General features: G+C 42.9%; 1 protein-coding gene across 2 annotated transcripts in view; it reads left to right on the top strand.

The window, feature by feature from the left end:
* SSPN (sarcospan) overlaps positions 1–8704 on the top strand; it is a 134407-nt gene extending 125703 nt beyond the window's left edge. For both annotated transcript variants that reach the window (XM_069585527.1, XM_069585526.1), the window contains exon 3: positions 4412–8704. In XM_069585527.1, coding sequence (XP_069441628.1) covers positions 4412–4777 — 366 coding nt within the window. In that variant the 3' untranslated portion in view covers positions 4778–8704. The remainder of the gene's footprint in view (positions 1–4411) is intronic.
* Positions 8705–14905: the final 6201 nt, after the last annotated feature.

The raw sequence follows: 14905 nt of genomic DNA, 5'->3' as shown, positions 1-14905 counted from the left end.
ACCATTTTATTACTTTGGAGAGAATTTATTTCCTTGTGTTGAACGCCCAGATGGCCAACACACACACACACACACACACACGCACACACACACACACACACACACATTTATTACTTTGGAGAGAATTTATTTCCTTGTGTTGAACGCCCAGATGGCCAAAACACCCACCCACCCACCCACCCACACACACACACACACACACACACACACACACACACACACACACCCTACCCCCCCACTCCCCGCCGTAAGCATCCTTCCATTCTTCTCCCTGGATTCTGCTCCTGGGCTTGGGGGGCCATCTGGCCGCGGATTGGGCCTCCTGCCTATTCTCGTGGCTCTATCTTCTCGGGGCTCACCTTGATGGTTTTCAGAATCGTGTCTGGTTCATGTGCTTGCGGAAACACTCGGGAGGCACATTCTCCTACGAGGGTATTGGAGGCGCAATGGCCCAGTACCCACCGCCCTCCGGGAGGCCCCCTGGCTGCCGCCGCTTCCCCCTGCCCATCGAGGAGCAGAGGGGCCTTACCCTGCCTGCCATCGGGAAGATAATTAAATTGAAGCCGAACCGCCCTCCTCCCGAAGTAACTGAACGCTGAAGCGGCGGCCGGGTACCAATTAGAGGCGGCGAGCGCGGGGCCGTGGTTACATAAGTTGCAGGGGGCGCCCGCCTCCGCCCGCTGTCCTGCGCCGGCCGCCGGCGTGTTACCGGCAAGACAGATGAGGCCGGAGCCGCGCTGCTAGCAAGATATATTCGCTGGCATTCCCAAGGTCATCGTAAACACTTTCATTGATAGTTTATTTGTGCCTTGTAGGTAAAACCAGCCACTTGATTTTAAATTACAGATTCTGACTCAGAAGCTTGTTGCTGTCGGCTGAGTTGAAAGCCGCGAAGGAAAAATGCTATAACGCTGCAGAAGTGGCCCATAGGCTTTGGCCGATCAAGTCTATATTTATGTCTTGAAATGGAGAAGAAACTTGATACTGTGGCTCACTCTTGTTTACTTGGCCCGATGCTTTTCTGCAGTGGGAGAAGCAGACTCACCATGTGTGAGCTAGTGCACCAATGAAAATGTATTCGTATTTAAAGGAGCGGAGGGGCATGGCTTTCATTGGTGCTCTTGAGGGTTTTAGCATATTTAAGATACTCGGTTAAAACTGAGTAATCTCTCCGTATTTGTGTAAATATTTACATCTTTTATACAAGCCAAGTATGTGTTGTTACTCTCACATGACACAGAAGACAAAGTCAGTAGGATTGATATCCTAAAAGTCCTGAGAACAGGCAGCTCTTTCCACGTCTACTAATGTGTTTATTTCACACATACTTAAATAGTGCTACTGGGTACCGGCCACTGTTCTAAGCCCTGTTACATATATCAACTCTTTGGATCCTGGGAGTAATGCTGTGAAGCCAGTGTTAGATGAAGAAACAGAGGGACACATGGGATTGATTAATTTGCCCAAGGTTCATAGTTAAGGGGGGAGAACCAGGATTCTAACCCAGGCTGTCTGGCTCCCCAGCACATGCCTGTAATCCTCATCCAGCCCTGCTGTGCACTTGGTAAATGTCTTGGCAAATCTTTTGATCTTTAGGCCAAAAAGTTCTCTTTTAAAAAGAGACAAAACTCTCATTTTAGCAAATGGATTTTCATAATGGTTATGAGAAAAAAATGTTTTTGCAACAATTTGACTAATTTACAGATCAAGAATAAGGGATTATTGTCATTGTTTTAAGATAATGCATCAGTGGCTGCTCTAGAAATTCTCTAAGGATATATATGTGAGTGTGTGTGTGGGTGTGTTATGACAAAACGTCCTTGGTACCATCCATTGATGACGATAAAATGTGTAAAGAATACTCTAGTTGGGGCCTTTCTAAAGAAGCGGATGACTCTCGGGTGGGAAATTATCCCTTTAATTTAAGCCTTCTCTGCTGGTAGAGTCTCTGCTGTATCCATGTTCCCAGAGCAATTTGTTCTCAGTCCCCTGTGTCTGCGCTGGAGACGCAGCTTCTAGCGGCAGGCACGGGCCACGTGGCCAGCACAATTTAGTCTGGTCCTTGGCATCAAGGGCTTGAAATCAGTTGTCAAGCCTGAATGTTTCAAAACAACCCAAAATGTTTCATACATTCTGCCTCAATGACCCCACAAAATAAATCTATACATTTTAGCCTATTTTTCTAGAAAATATGCCCAGTGAAAATTTGGGGGATAGGCAGAACCAAGGCCATCCATTCAATATTACAAATCAAATAGTTCCTCTTAATTTTTATTAAAATAGTGCCACTGTGTGTGTTTGTGGTTCCCTTCCTCCAAGAGAGAATAAACATGTTGTGCATAGGTTATCCTTGTTAGGTCCCTGGGATAGAGGTTTCCATAAACTGTGTCACATGTGAAGAAACGTGGGTTATATGTGACAGTCCTTCTCATATGATTTGAAAATGAAAAAGGGAATGTGTGTTTAAGATGATTTTGTTGAGAAGATCCAAAGAACCCCTGCATTCTTTGCTCCTGCAGCCACGTGACGTCCAAGTGGCTTTAACCAGGGTCTATTCTCTTCTTGTGTCTGCAGCGAAGCTTCCAAGCAAACCAGATCCATGCACAGAGCCCCAGCACACACACCCACACCCACACACACACACCATACCACATACCCCATTCAAGAAGGAAAAAATAAATTTGGAAGTATTCTATATTTAAGACTTGAAATTGTCCCTGTGTGGAAAATCACTTATCTGTAGGACTTATGTACATGTATTTTATAATCTTACATGTATGTTTTTATTTTGAGTTGCATTTACTTGGAGGAAGGGGGAGGGCATAATCTTTTCAGAGCAATTTTTTAATTGGAGGATAATTGCTTTACAATGTTGTGTTGGTTTCTGCCATACAATGGAAATCAGTTATAATATATACTATATACTATATATATATATATATATATACACACTCTTGCCTGGACAATTCCACGGACAGAGGAACCTGGAGGGCTACAAAGAGTCCAAAGAGTCAGACATGACTGAGTGACTAACACTTTTAAAGATATATATATATATATATATATATATATATATATGTATATAAATCCCGCTCCCTCATGAGATTCCCTCCCCCTCCCTCAGATCAACTTTAATCTGAACCTGGACTGGATGTGCCTGATCTTCCTTTGAGGAGTTCACATTCACCAGAACTGCTCTATGAGCACCTTTTGATTACAGGTGTGCAACTCTTACACTAAGAACTTAGTTCAGAACACCAGTGCCAAAGCTGGGAACTCTGTTCCTTATCTAGATCCTCAGTAGGCTGGACCATTAAGAGGAAGGATTCCAGGAGGGAAGTCCAATCACAAGATTTCTTGTTCTATAAAATGGTTTATATAGCAGTCACATCAACAAGTATTCACAATTTCATGATCAAAATATTTCAGGTTTAGGGTAAATGTCTGAGTTGTTCAAGGATTCCATGGTTCTTTAATAGCAGAGTTAGAACTTTCACCAGACTTTTCCATTCCAAGGCTAGGGCTAATGGTGTTTAGAACCTTGGTGACCAAGGGGCCAGAGGGACCACAGGTGACCAGATAATGAAGCTAACGTTGAGTAACCTACTTTCTGGAGCCATATATATATATATATATATATATATATTTTTTTTTTTTTTTCCCCAGCTACCTCTGACTGGGAATATTGGCATTCCTGGACATAGTTTGGCAACCACTCCATTGAGCATCTTCCCATGTGATGCTAGTGGTAAAGAACCTGCTTGCCAGTGCAGGAGATGTAAAAGACCCAGGCAGATCTCCTGGAGAAGGAAATGGCAGCCCACTCCAGTATTCTTGCCTGGAGAATCCCATGGACAGAAGAGTCTGGCAGGCTACAGTCCATGGTGTTGCAGAGTCAGACATGACTGAAGTAACAGCACATACACAAGCCACTGAACATAGTTTCTTGTTTTTTTATTAACACATGTTGCTAGTTGACCAATCATTGCCAGTTTTGGCCAACACAGTGTTTGCATTGCAGAAACTTGTTCTCCGCTCCTAGGGTTGTTGCAGTCTTTATGTCAGCAATCGTTAAGGTCAAAACAAGCACAGTCTGTCCTTCAGGGATGGCTCTTGTGTTTGGGATTCATCTAAGCTGCCTGCTACACCCACACACAAACAGCCCCAGATTAAGCTCAAATTGTTGGCTTGATTCATGAAAACACCCTCCATCTGCACGGCAAATGAAAAGACCATCAGAGTTCCAGGAAGGCTCACTAATAGTCCATAAGGAGCCATTGTCACGTCTTGGGCACCACGTTTCTGAGGATAGCGGGGAAGCTTCCTAGGAGAGAAGTCTTCTGTATTAGCTTTGGCGGTAGTCATCCAGCATTCTCTGTAACTGGAAAGCCTTTCTTCTGCTTTCTTGCAGCTCTTGTACTTTGTGCTGAGTGCCCTTGGCCTGACAGTCTGTGTGCTGGCCGTGGCGTTCGCCGCTCACCACTATGCCCAGCTCGCACAGTTTACCTGCGGAACCGCGTTTGACTCCTGCCAGTGCAAACTGCCCTCCTCCGAGCCCCTCAGCAGGACCTTTGTGTACCGGGATGTGACTGACTGTACCAGCATCACTGGCACTTTCAAACTGTTCCTACTCATCCAGATGATTCTGAACTTGGTCTGTGGCTTGGTATGCTTGTTGGCCTGCTTTGTGATGTGGAAACACAGGTACCAGGTCTTTTATGTGGGTGTCAGGATGTGCTCCGGGACAGCTTCCGAAGGTCAGCAGCAAAAGGTCTAACATTCTTGCTCAAAGGTAGAAGAGCAAACAGCAGCCTGATTGAGATTTTTTTTTTTTAAAGAAGAGAAAGAGAAGGAAGGAAGAAAAACTTTTGACAATAATCAGTATTCACCATTCTAAATGAATATTTTTCTATTTTTCAGGAAATGAAAGAGCATTTTTTCAGGTTTCCTTAGTATTTTTTTTAAATAAATTCTTAAGATCTAAATTGACTTTGAGATGTTAAAAAAAAAAAACCCCACAGAGCACAGAGAAAGGTATAGATCTACCTTAGAGTCTGGAGTCTATTCTTAATACTCCTGTATCTATTGCTTATATAATCTTCTTCCCGGTTAGTCCAGCTTGATTAGGACAGTTTCAGGCCCACTTGCTAAATTTTCTAGGCTCTTCCTCCAGCCCCTCACCCTTCCCGCCATGATTGTCACTGCACTTTGGAGGAAGGCAGGAGGCAGAACTGAACAGCCAGGGTGACTCTCTCTGTCCTATTTTCCCCGGTAGAGACGTCTCCAAGGCATACAAACAGCCTAAAAGAGCAGAGTAGAAAAGGACGACACTTTGTGAAAACGCTAAATAATTACAAACACCTGGGCTGGGGTGGCCTTTCTCCTCTGCTCCCTCAGTTTGGGTCTGTAAGCCGATCACTTAGTGAATGCTTTGGATGACTGTCTGCTTCTCAATAATTGAAAGTTGGTGGTAGCTATGTTCTTAATGGGGCTTCCCTGATGTAGAAGGCTTAAAAATAATTACATTATGCTTCTATTCTGTCATCTAAAACAAATCATTAAAACTAATTTCTAGCTAATTGTTAATTATAACGATGCTCAGAAGTCTATTTAATGAGCTCTGGCTGTACTTAGGTAGCACCATCGGTATTAGGAGAAATTACTCACAAGAGAGGAGGCACAATGATTCTTCCTTGTGAAAGCCAAGCTTTACAAGGGAGAAAAAAATTTTTTTATTAATAGCTCAGGTTAAAAATACTCATTTAAATAAAAACAAGAGCATTTGTAATGGGAAATGTTTATACAAATAGCACATTTGTGATGTTTTATAAAGTTTCTCTCTTGGCAGCTAAGCACTTTTGAGGAAGATTGGGTAATGCTGATGTGTTCCATTCACGGAACTCTATTTGATATGTAATCCTAGTGTTGATTTGTATGCACAGTCAACTAGAGCCTTAAACTAATATTTTGAGGTCCTTGTTTGAACACTGGGCCATTGACTTGGAGGGTAGTTTTCGGTTTTGTTTTGTTTTGAAGTGATTGACTTTAAAAGAGTACAAGTACACTATGGTGGGAGACTTTCCTCCCCAATTATTGTTATCATTAAATTTGGAACAATATCAGTGTTTTAAGGAAGGAGCTCAGATGCAAGTTCATGTAGCATAAATGTTCCCAAGAACTTTCTCTATTAGGCTACTCTGTTGAAAGCAGAAACTCAAGATAATAATTGAGCTTAAATTTGCTTCCTTCTCCACATTGCCTATAGATATATTTTACTAATAATTAAATCCTACCCTTAAAAAATAATTCCTGTGTTTGCCTTATAAGGCATTTGAATTCCATTGATTGTGACAGAAGTGTCAATTATTACATACAATAAATATTTAAAAACAGGAAATATTTAGTTGGAGGATTATAAATAGAGTTTATGCCCTCCAGATAAAACACTTGATTAACAGATGTTAAAACCTTTTTATGTATTGACTTGCTTTAAAAATGACCTTCCTACATACTAGCTAGGCCAAAAATGCACACTTGGGGGCTTAGTGGATGACTCAAGAGCAGAGGTTTGATCATGCACAAAAATTACATCAACACAACACCAAGCATCTTGGTGACAACCTGAAAAATACTTTGTGCCCTGTTTTTAAAAAGTTCCAATAACTGTGTCCATTTTTTATTTTGATAGTTTCCTACAAAAGAAAATGATTGATACTCTGTGGGCTCTTTTTTAAAGAATAAGAAACCAGTGCTTTAATGCTAATTACTATGAATAAAGCATCTTTGGAAGCACACTCTGAATACCTTAAAAAACTTTTATGGCAAACACTACAAATTTTTCTATCAGAAAATTAAATCCTACACAACACTAAGGTGCTCCATGCTTTACAAGCAACTCACAGGGTATTTCAAATGGTAGAATAACTCTAGGTTATGTGCTTCCTTTTTTTTTTTTTAAATAATGCAACCAGTAAGAACTGACATAATGATAAATTGATACTAATCAGGAGACATATATATATATATGTATATATGATGTAGGGCTTCCCAGGGGGCTCAGTGGTAAAGAATCTGCATGCCAATTCAGGAGACACAGGAGACATAGGTTCAGTCCCAGGGTTGGGAAGATTCTTTGGAGAAGGAAATGGTAACCCAGTCCAGTATTCTTGCCTGGAGAATTCCATGGATAGAGGAGCCTGGTGGGCTACAGTCCATGGGGTCACAAAGAGTCAGACACGACTGAGTGACTAAGCACACACCACATATATGTTGTATATATAATGAGGATTTTGCTATCGTGTGACTGAATCATTCTGAAATCCCTAAAGAAAGAAAAAAAATTGCTTCAGCTCAAGAATTAAAAATAAAATGAAAAAAATTTAAAAGGAAAGAAAGGGAAGATTTCTGTGCTGCAAACTCACTCTGTATTGATACATGTGAGAATTGTGTTGCATGAATAACAAACTGCTTTGGGCTGAACTTGAAGTATTTTGAGGTTGTGTTTTGCAAATATTGAAGTTACAGTAATGGCAACAGAAAAGGAACAGATACAGAGCTTTACACTTAGCAAAATGTTACATTTAAAATCTGACAAGGAGCCAAGATGGTGACTGTCTCTTCTAAACCATGCAACAGTAAAATTTGCGCAATCCTCCTCCTCTCCCACCTCCTTCAGGGGAATTAAATGAATCAAGACTTTGAAAAGAGGGGGAACAGCCAGGACTTGGCAGCACTTGAAATAGGAGGAATACAGCAGCCTAAATGTGCAGACTTTGTAACCAAGCCCACCCGAGATCGGTCTGTGCTTTCACGTGACCACCATCTGTGCCTCCCTTGCTTCATCCAAATTTGTGTAGGCAGCTCCTTGGAGCCATTCCTAAAAATATAGCTACACCAGGCCCTGGAAACTGTAGTCAAGTAACAGGCCTAAGTTTTTTCCCTCCTTGAGTTAAACCTCCATTAGATCTCTTTTGAGGGACCTTTCAGCTGCAGGCATCAGTGTGTTCTGACAGCGAGATACGTTATGTGTGTGTTTTCTGTTTGGATCCGGGGCATCAGGATACAGTTCATCTTCTTGTACTTCCTCTCTGGCATGCAGTATATCTGGACTATGTTTATAAGTCTGTCTAGTAAAGGGTGGGATAGAGGATATCTAAGGGAGTTTCTGAGGGACAGAGATGGATCAGTTAACGATAATCAGAAATGAACTTAAAAGTTGCCTTGAAAAACCAATCACATCCTATCATGACGCATACCTTTAAGACATTTCCTAGCTCCTGTTGCTGAACTGTTGCTGTGTAGCCGTACATTTCTATAAATCTTGCTGACTCAGTTATCACTGTACTCAAAAGAACTCAATCGTGTGTTTAGATGTATGTGTATTGAGGGTAGTGTTGCAAAGTGCGGATGGCCACATATATTGACTCACAGTGGAAACATTCATTTGGAGAAAGCCTCAGTGGCTCAGCCTGTGAAATGAGCCTGTGATGGGTTCTTCTAATTGTCTAGTATTTTATTATCTCAAAGAATTAGTCCCTTTGAAAATATTGGTCTGTACTTTGGTGCTGTGGTTTTGTTCTTCTGGCGTTGAGGGTATAGTGAGTAGAAACCAAAGTGTATCTTACATGTTTGAGGTGGTTGTTTTTGAGAGGGTGTGTATAATGTAGATTTTCTTTGTTAATAAAATTTTCATTATCTCTGAAAATGCTGTGTTTGAATGTATTTTAAAGTGATGGTACGTTGCACATGAACTAGTCTACATAAAATCTTAGTGTTTACATCAAAAATCTGGGTTTAGAGCAGACAAGTACCAATATGAATTTTGACTCCTTTGTTCCAATGTTCTTTCGGTACGCTACAGCCACTGTTGAAGTCGAGGTTGTAAATTCTCTCCAGGCAAAGGGAGTTGAAAAAAATTTTTTTTGCAAAAGATACTTGGAATGCTGATCTTCATTTATACATATAAATGTTAAGTAACATGCATGCTCAGTTGTGTCCAACTCTTTCCAACCCCATGAAGTGTAACCCGCCAGGCTCCTCTGACTATGAGATTCCAGCAAGAATACTGCAATGGGTTACCTTTTCTTCCTCCAGAGGATCTTCCTGACCCAGGGATCGAACCCACATCTCCTGCTGCTTCTGCATTGGCAGGCAGATTCTTTACCACTGAGTCATCTAGGAAGCCCCAAGTTTGCCCTAAAAGAATGGGGTACATGTCGAGTATTCTATGCTCAATCATATTCAACACTGAATTATACATACAAACAGACAGCCTATTCCATTTCAAACCTGAAGACAAGGGCTCCTTCTTACCAACTCAGAGGCAATTTAAATAGTTGATTAAACTGTAAAATGCTAGTTCAGCTTGTAGAATGCTAAAGGAAAGGGGTAATAATTAGGACACACGCTCTGAGCTGGATTTACTATCCTTAGTCCTAAGACTGCAAGTCCTAGGCTTAGAAATCTGTTTGTCACTTTCTGGCTGTGTGACTTTGGACAAAGCATTTAGTTTTGTTTCTTCATCTATAAAGTGGAGAAAAACATAACTGCCTCACAGAGTCATGGGAAAGGTTAGATGAAACAGCACTTTGCAAAGTGGCTCATAGAAGGGGCTTGATGAATATTTGGTTTCCTCCTTCCTCGCATGCATGCATGCTAAGTCATTTCAGTCATATCCAACTCTTTGCAACCCCATCGATTGCATCATCCCAGGTGGCACTAGTGGTAAAGAACCTGCCTGATAATGAGGAGATGTAAGAGACATGGGTTTGATCCCTGGGTTGGGAAGATTGCCTGGAAGAGGAAATAGCAACACACTCCAGTGCTCTTGCCTGGAGAATCCCATGGACAGAGGAGCCTGATGGGCTGCAGTCCATGGGGTATCAAAGAGTCAGACACGACTGAAGCAACTTAGCATGCACGACTGTAGCCTGCCAGGCTTCTTTGTTCATGGAATTTTCCAGGTGTGAATACTGGAGTGGGTTGCCATTTCCTCCGTCAGGGTATCTTCCTAACTCAGGGATCAAGCCTGTATCTCTTACATCTCCTGCACTGGCAGGTGGGTTCTTTTTAATACTTCCTTTTAATAAGCCAGGAATAATATCAAATGGGCACCAAACAGAAATTTTGCTGTTAAAATAAGATAGTACCAGTTCTTACTCATGATGTGCATGGAATCATTTGCTGGTGGGATCCCTCTTTGTTGGTTTATATACCTGAATGCGTCATCTTCTCTCAACGCTTCTCTCTGGCAGAAGTAGAAACTGAGACATTTCTCCTGATTTTTATAGCCCTTGGAATTTTATGTAACAGAAGCATGTTTAACCCCAACTCTTAAAGTGTAACTTTATCAAGCATTGGTATTATACTTTATCACTCTACTGCTTATTAGGTTGTAACATACAATCCCTCATTTATTTAAAAACCAACCGTTGAACACCTTTAATATGCTTGATTCTGTGGATCACTGATTCTTATTCAAGGATCATAAAAGGTTTTATTTTTGTGTACAGTCAGAAAATATCAGCGAATCTCCAGGCTGGATAGGAAAACATTTGTATAAATCTTCATACTTGTGGTGAATTTAATTATTAAAACCCTACAGCCAAAAATCTACTTTTCCCTTGATACAGTCTATCTATCTTTGTACTTCAGGACAAATTATTATAAATTGTTTTTTTACTTGACAAATTCATCTTTTATAAGTTAGCGTTTATGAAGTACAGGACTAATGTCAGCTACTGCACATTGAAAATTCAGATTGTAAGCAAATGAAAATAAAACTAATGTGTGGGGATGCCAGCTTGGAGACAATATTTCATTCTTCTATTTCTTTGCAACAAATATATATATATATATACACACACACACACACACACACACACACACATATATGTTTATTCAGGTTTCCCTGGTAGCTCAGCTGGTAAAGAATTTGCCTGCAATGCAGGAAACCCCAGTTCAATTCCTGGGTAGGGAAGATCCCCTGGAGAAGGGATAGGCTGCCCACTCTAGTATTCTTGGGCTTCCCTGGTGGCTCAGACAGTAAAGAATCTGCCTGCAATGAGAGAGACCTGGGTTCGGAAGATCCCCTGGTAGAGGGCATGGCTACCCACTGCAGTATTCTTGCCTGGAGAGTTCCATGGACAAAGGAGCCTGGCGGGCTATAGTCCATGGGGTTGCAAAGAGTCAGGCATGACTGAGCAACTAAGCACACCGCTGAGCATGTTTATTGATTCCTCCCAAAGCCTGGGTTCTTAGAGGAAGTCTTTTTCTGTTTGAAAAGGTCATCAGAAAGATCCTTTAATCAAAGAGATGAGGGATATACCTTCAGCTCTATTTTGGGGGAAAAGCAGATATTAGGGCAATAATTCAAATGATCGAATTATTTCAATTCAATTGAATTGATTTCAACTGAGAATGAAGCCTTTTGTTTAACAAAACCTTTTGACTGGGGCAAGGGAGGAAGATGGGATGACTTGTGGGACGTGTGCTGGTCCTTCCTCTTCCACATGAGTCCTGCTGGAGAGGGAGGCAGGGGTCCCTGAAATGCTGCTGCCAGGAATTACAGAGGAGTGAGAGGCCAGGGGCACTTTGGGGTCTCTGAACCAGGACACATTGAAGACACCTCTCTCCGGGTGGGGTGCTCTGTATACTCTGACTTTCTACTCAGACCCTTCTCCCCAGAAACTTAGTGCATTATCTTCCCAACCAGGTGTGCAGGGAGAGAGCAAAAGGATTACTCTCAAGGACCAAAGAAGCAATGGCTCTTGTGACCGGAGAAGATGACTGTAATCTTACGATTCGTCTCCCAATATCTTCCTAGCTGCTACTGCTGCTGCTGCTAAGTTGTTTCAGTCATGTCTAACTCTTTGTGACCTTGTGGACCGTAGCCTGCCAGGCTCCTCAGTCCATGGGATTCTCCAGGCAAGAATACTGGAGCGGGTTGCTATGCTCTCCTCCAAAGGATCTTCCTGACCCAGAGATTGAACCCGCATATCTTATGTCTCTTCCATTGGCAAACGGGTTCTTAACCATTAGCGTCACCTGGGAAGCCCACATCTTCCAAGGCCCGCGTTTAATAGACTGTTAGTACCCGTGAAAGTGGTGTGCCAGCAGAGTGAACTGTCGGAAGTAGAGGAACCAGAGTCTGAACATTATGGAATTAAAGTTCTCACCAGCTTCAGTGGATTATTTTTACTTCTCTTTCCCTCAGGATAGAATTCACATATTCTTACAAAGTAGGCAATGTTCCCTCAGATACTTTTATGGGCAAGAGTGGATTTCCAATTTTTTATTAAATTTTTTTCTTAGGTTGCAACAAAAGTGACCAAAGGATGGTTATACAACTGAAAAGAGAGAGCGCACTTATGTATTTTACTATAGAGAAGTTTACACTGTGGACACTGAGCTTGGCTATGTATCCAGCAGCTGGGAGCATGTCCTTGGACAGATGTAGAGAGGCGAGACATCTTGAGTGTATCTGGGCCCTGGATGAGGGGGCTGTGAGAGGGAAACTGGGTCCCACTTGGCCCCGCTTGGCTTAGAGTAAGAGCAGCCATCCTGGTACAACCCTCACACTGCCAGATTTTGAAGATTTTGAAGTTGACCTGACAACTCTAGGTCAAATGTACAAGAAGACCGCCTCTACTTCTGAGATGTATATCTCTCTCCTGGGCTCTCTACTCTTCCAGAGAACAGACAGCTCCCCACCCGCACCCTATCCCACAGCAAAACCTGCCCCTCCTTCATGTCCTGGCCCATGCCCATGAAACTCAACTAAGGTGTTATTCACTCTGGTGCAGGGTGCAGTGTTGCAGGGTTGGGTAAAGACCTTGAATACAGTTGTTCAGTGACCTCATGGACTGCAGCTCACCAGGCTTCCCTATCCTTCACCATCTCCCAGAGTTTGCTCAAACTCATGTCCATTGAGTCAGTGATACCATCCAACCATCTCATCCTCTGTCATCCCCTTCTCTTCCTGCCCTACATCTTTCCTAGCATCAGGGTCTTTCCCAATGAGTCGACTCTTGACATCAGGTGGCCAGAGTATTGGAGCTTCAGCTTCAGCAACAATCCGTCCAATGAGTATTAAGGGTTGATATTCAGGTTTGATTTCCTTTAAACACAGAGATGCCTGAAAATATGGTTTTCATTTACATAGACTATTTCTAAAGATCAGAAAATGTCTCAGATCCAGAGAAAGGAGGCATGATGCCAAAGAGGGGAGACCTGCCTGGTTGTCCTTCCAACCCAACCCTGTGGGCAGCCACCTACTCTGTCTGGGCAGAGGAAGCAGAGCTTCAGAGCTTGCGAGACGTGGAGAACATTTGCCCTGGGCCCTGACTCCAGCTGTGGCTTGGGAACCCGCGTAGGTTTGTGGAGGCTGCGGCCGCCGGTTACAGCTGAGCAAACGCCAGCTCAGACTCATGGAAGGGAAGCATGCAGAGTCTGTGGGAAGGACTCTCTCCTCCCACCATCTCAGAGGGCTCTTTATTGTGGAAGACAGAATGGGGAGGCAAAGGGAAGAATCCATGTGGAACCTCACTGCCCCTAGTGCCAGGCTTCCTGAGCATTGCCTGTGACAACTCACCAAGGTTGACTGCCTTCGTTCAGACCCCGGGCTCCTCTATTCATCCTACATAGAACACCCTCGGAGCCTGGCTTGGCTTCACCCTGATGCCCAGGGGAGAACGTGTCAGGCAATAAGCAGGAAAAAAATGCTCATGTCTTATTGAAAAAAGCCCAAATTGTAACTTAACAGGATGATCTTCTTTCTAAATTTTTATTTCCAAAATGTGCTTTCCCCCCAGAGTCCTTGAGCACAGACCTGTGGTTTTCTCTCTTGGGTTTTACAGTCTTTCTGCCTCAAGCCAAGAGCCTTGGCTCCACTCCCCCTGAGTCAGAGTCTCGGCTGGTAGCTGAACCCAGGAAGCTCTGGCCCCACGTCTCTCCCTGGAACCACCAGACCACACAGCCTCCTGGGCTCAATCCTTTGGCTGGGTGTCTTGCCTCCTCTTTGTTTGGAAAGAGATGTCTTACGTAACCACACAACCTACTAAATGCTCCATTGTCTTCCACTTGGGAGAGCTCAAAATAACCCATTCGTGACTTATGACTTATCACAAAGATGGAATCTATTACCCACCTAGCCACAGTCCCCAAGGAGTGAGCCTCACCTATCTTACTCAGATCAACGATCCCAATACCAGTGAGACTTAACAACTGTGGTCTTTGGGGAATTATAAGTTCAGGACAAGGTGCAGGAAATACAAAGCCTGGTTCATCTATAGGTCATGGTGTTTTGCTCAAACAGCACAAGAAAGTCATTTGTAATTCAAGACTGAGACAGGCATAAACAACTCTGTCGGATGCTTCTCTTACTAATCTGATTTTGATAAACAACTGATGAAAATGGAAGGTGTATGTATTTCTGGTCACCGGAGGAGAGATACCTAGGCAGTGAAATCAGTTGCTCTTATCTCACTGAGCCAGATTTATTTCAAGGCTCCTGTTAATAGCCCACAATACCAAGAACTGTGATCACTGCCCCAGACTGGAGAACCCTCTGAGCAGAATGACAGAAACCGATTGGTAAGGTCTTCTCCATCTTTATTGTCTATGAATCCCTGATTAGCCCTATTGGGAATTAGTTTAAGCTGGTATCTCTAGAAAAAAAACCTCCTTGGATTCAATTAAAAATGAGAAGAGCTGCTGCAGGGTGTTGCCAAGGAGCTCTTGCTATGTAAGGCAGGGGTATAGACCAGGATGAATAAAACACTCGGCATTAGGTGACATCTGGTTCTGCTGCCAGAGCCGCCCGGGGAAGGGGTGCTGGAGAGAGAGAGAGAGGGGACAGCCTGCTTCAACCTGCTTGTTCTTCCCCATGGACCTCTTCTTCTTTCAA

This window comes from Ovis canadensis, chromosome 3 (genome assembly GCF_042477335.2).
Source record: "Ovis canadensis isolate MfBH-ARS-UI-01 breed Bighorn chromosome 3, ARS-UI_OviCan_v2, whole genome shotgun sequence".
Taxonomy (NCBI): domain Eukaryota; kingdom Metazoa; phylum Chordata; class Mammalia; order Artiodactyla; family Bovidae; genus Ovis; species Ovis canadensis.
Note: the sequence above shows the minus strand (reverse complement) of the source record. Positions and strands in the feature narration are given on the sequence as shown.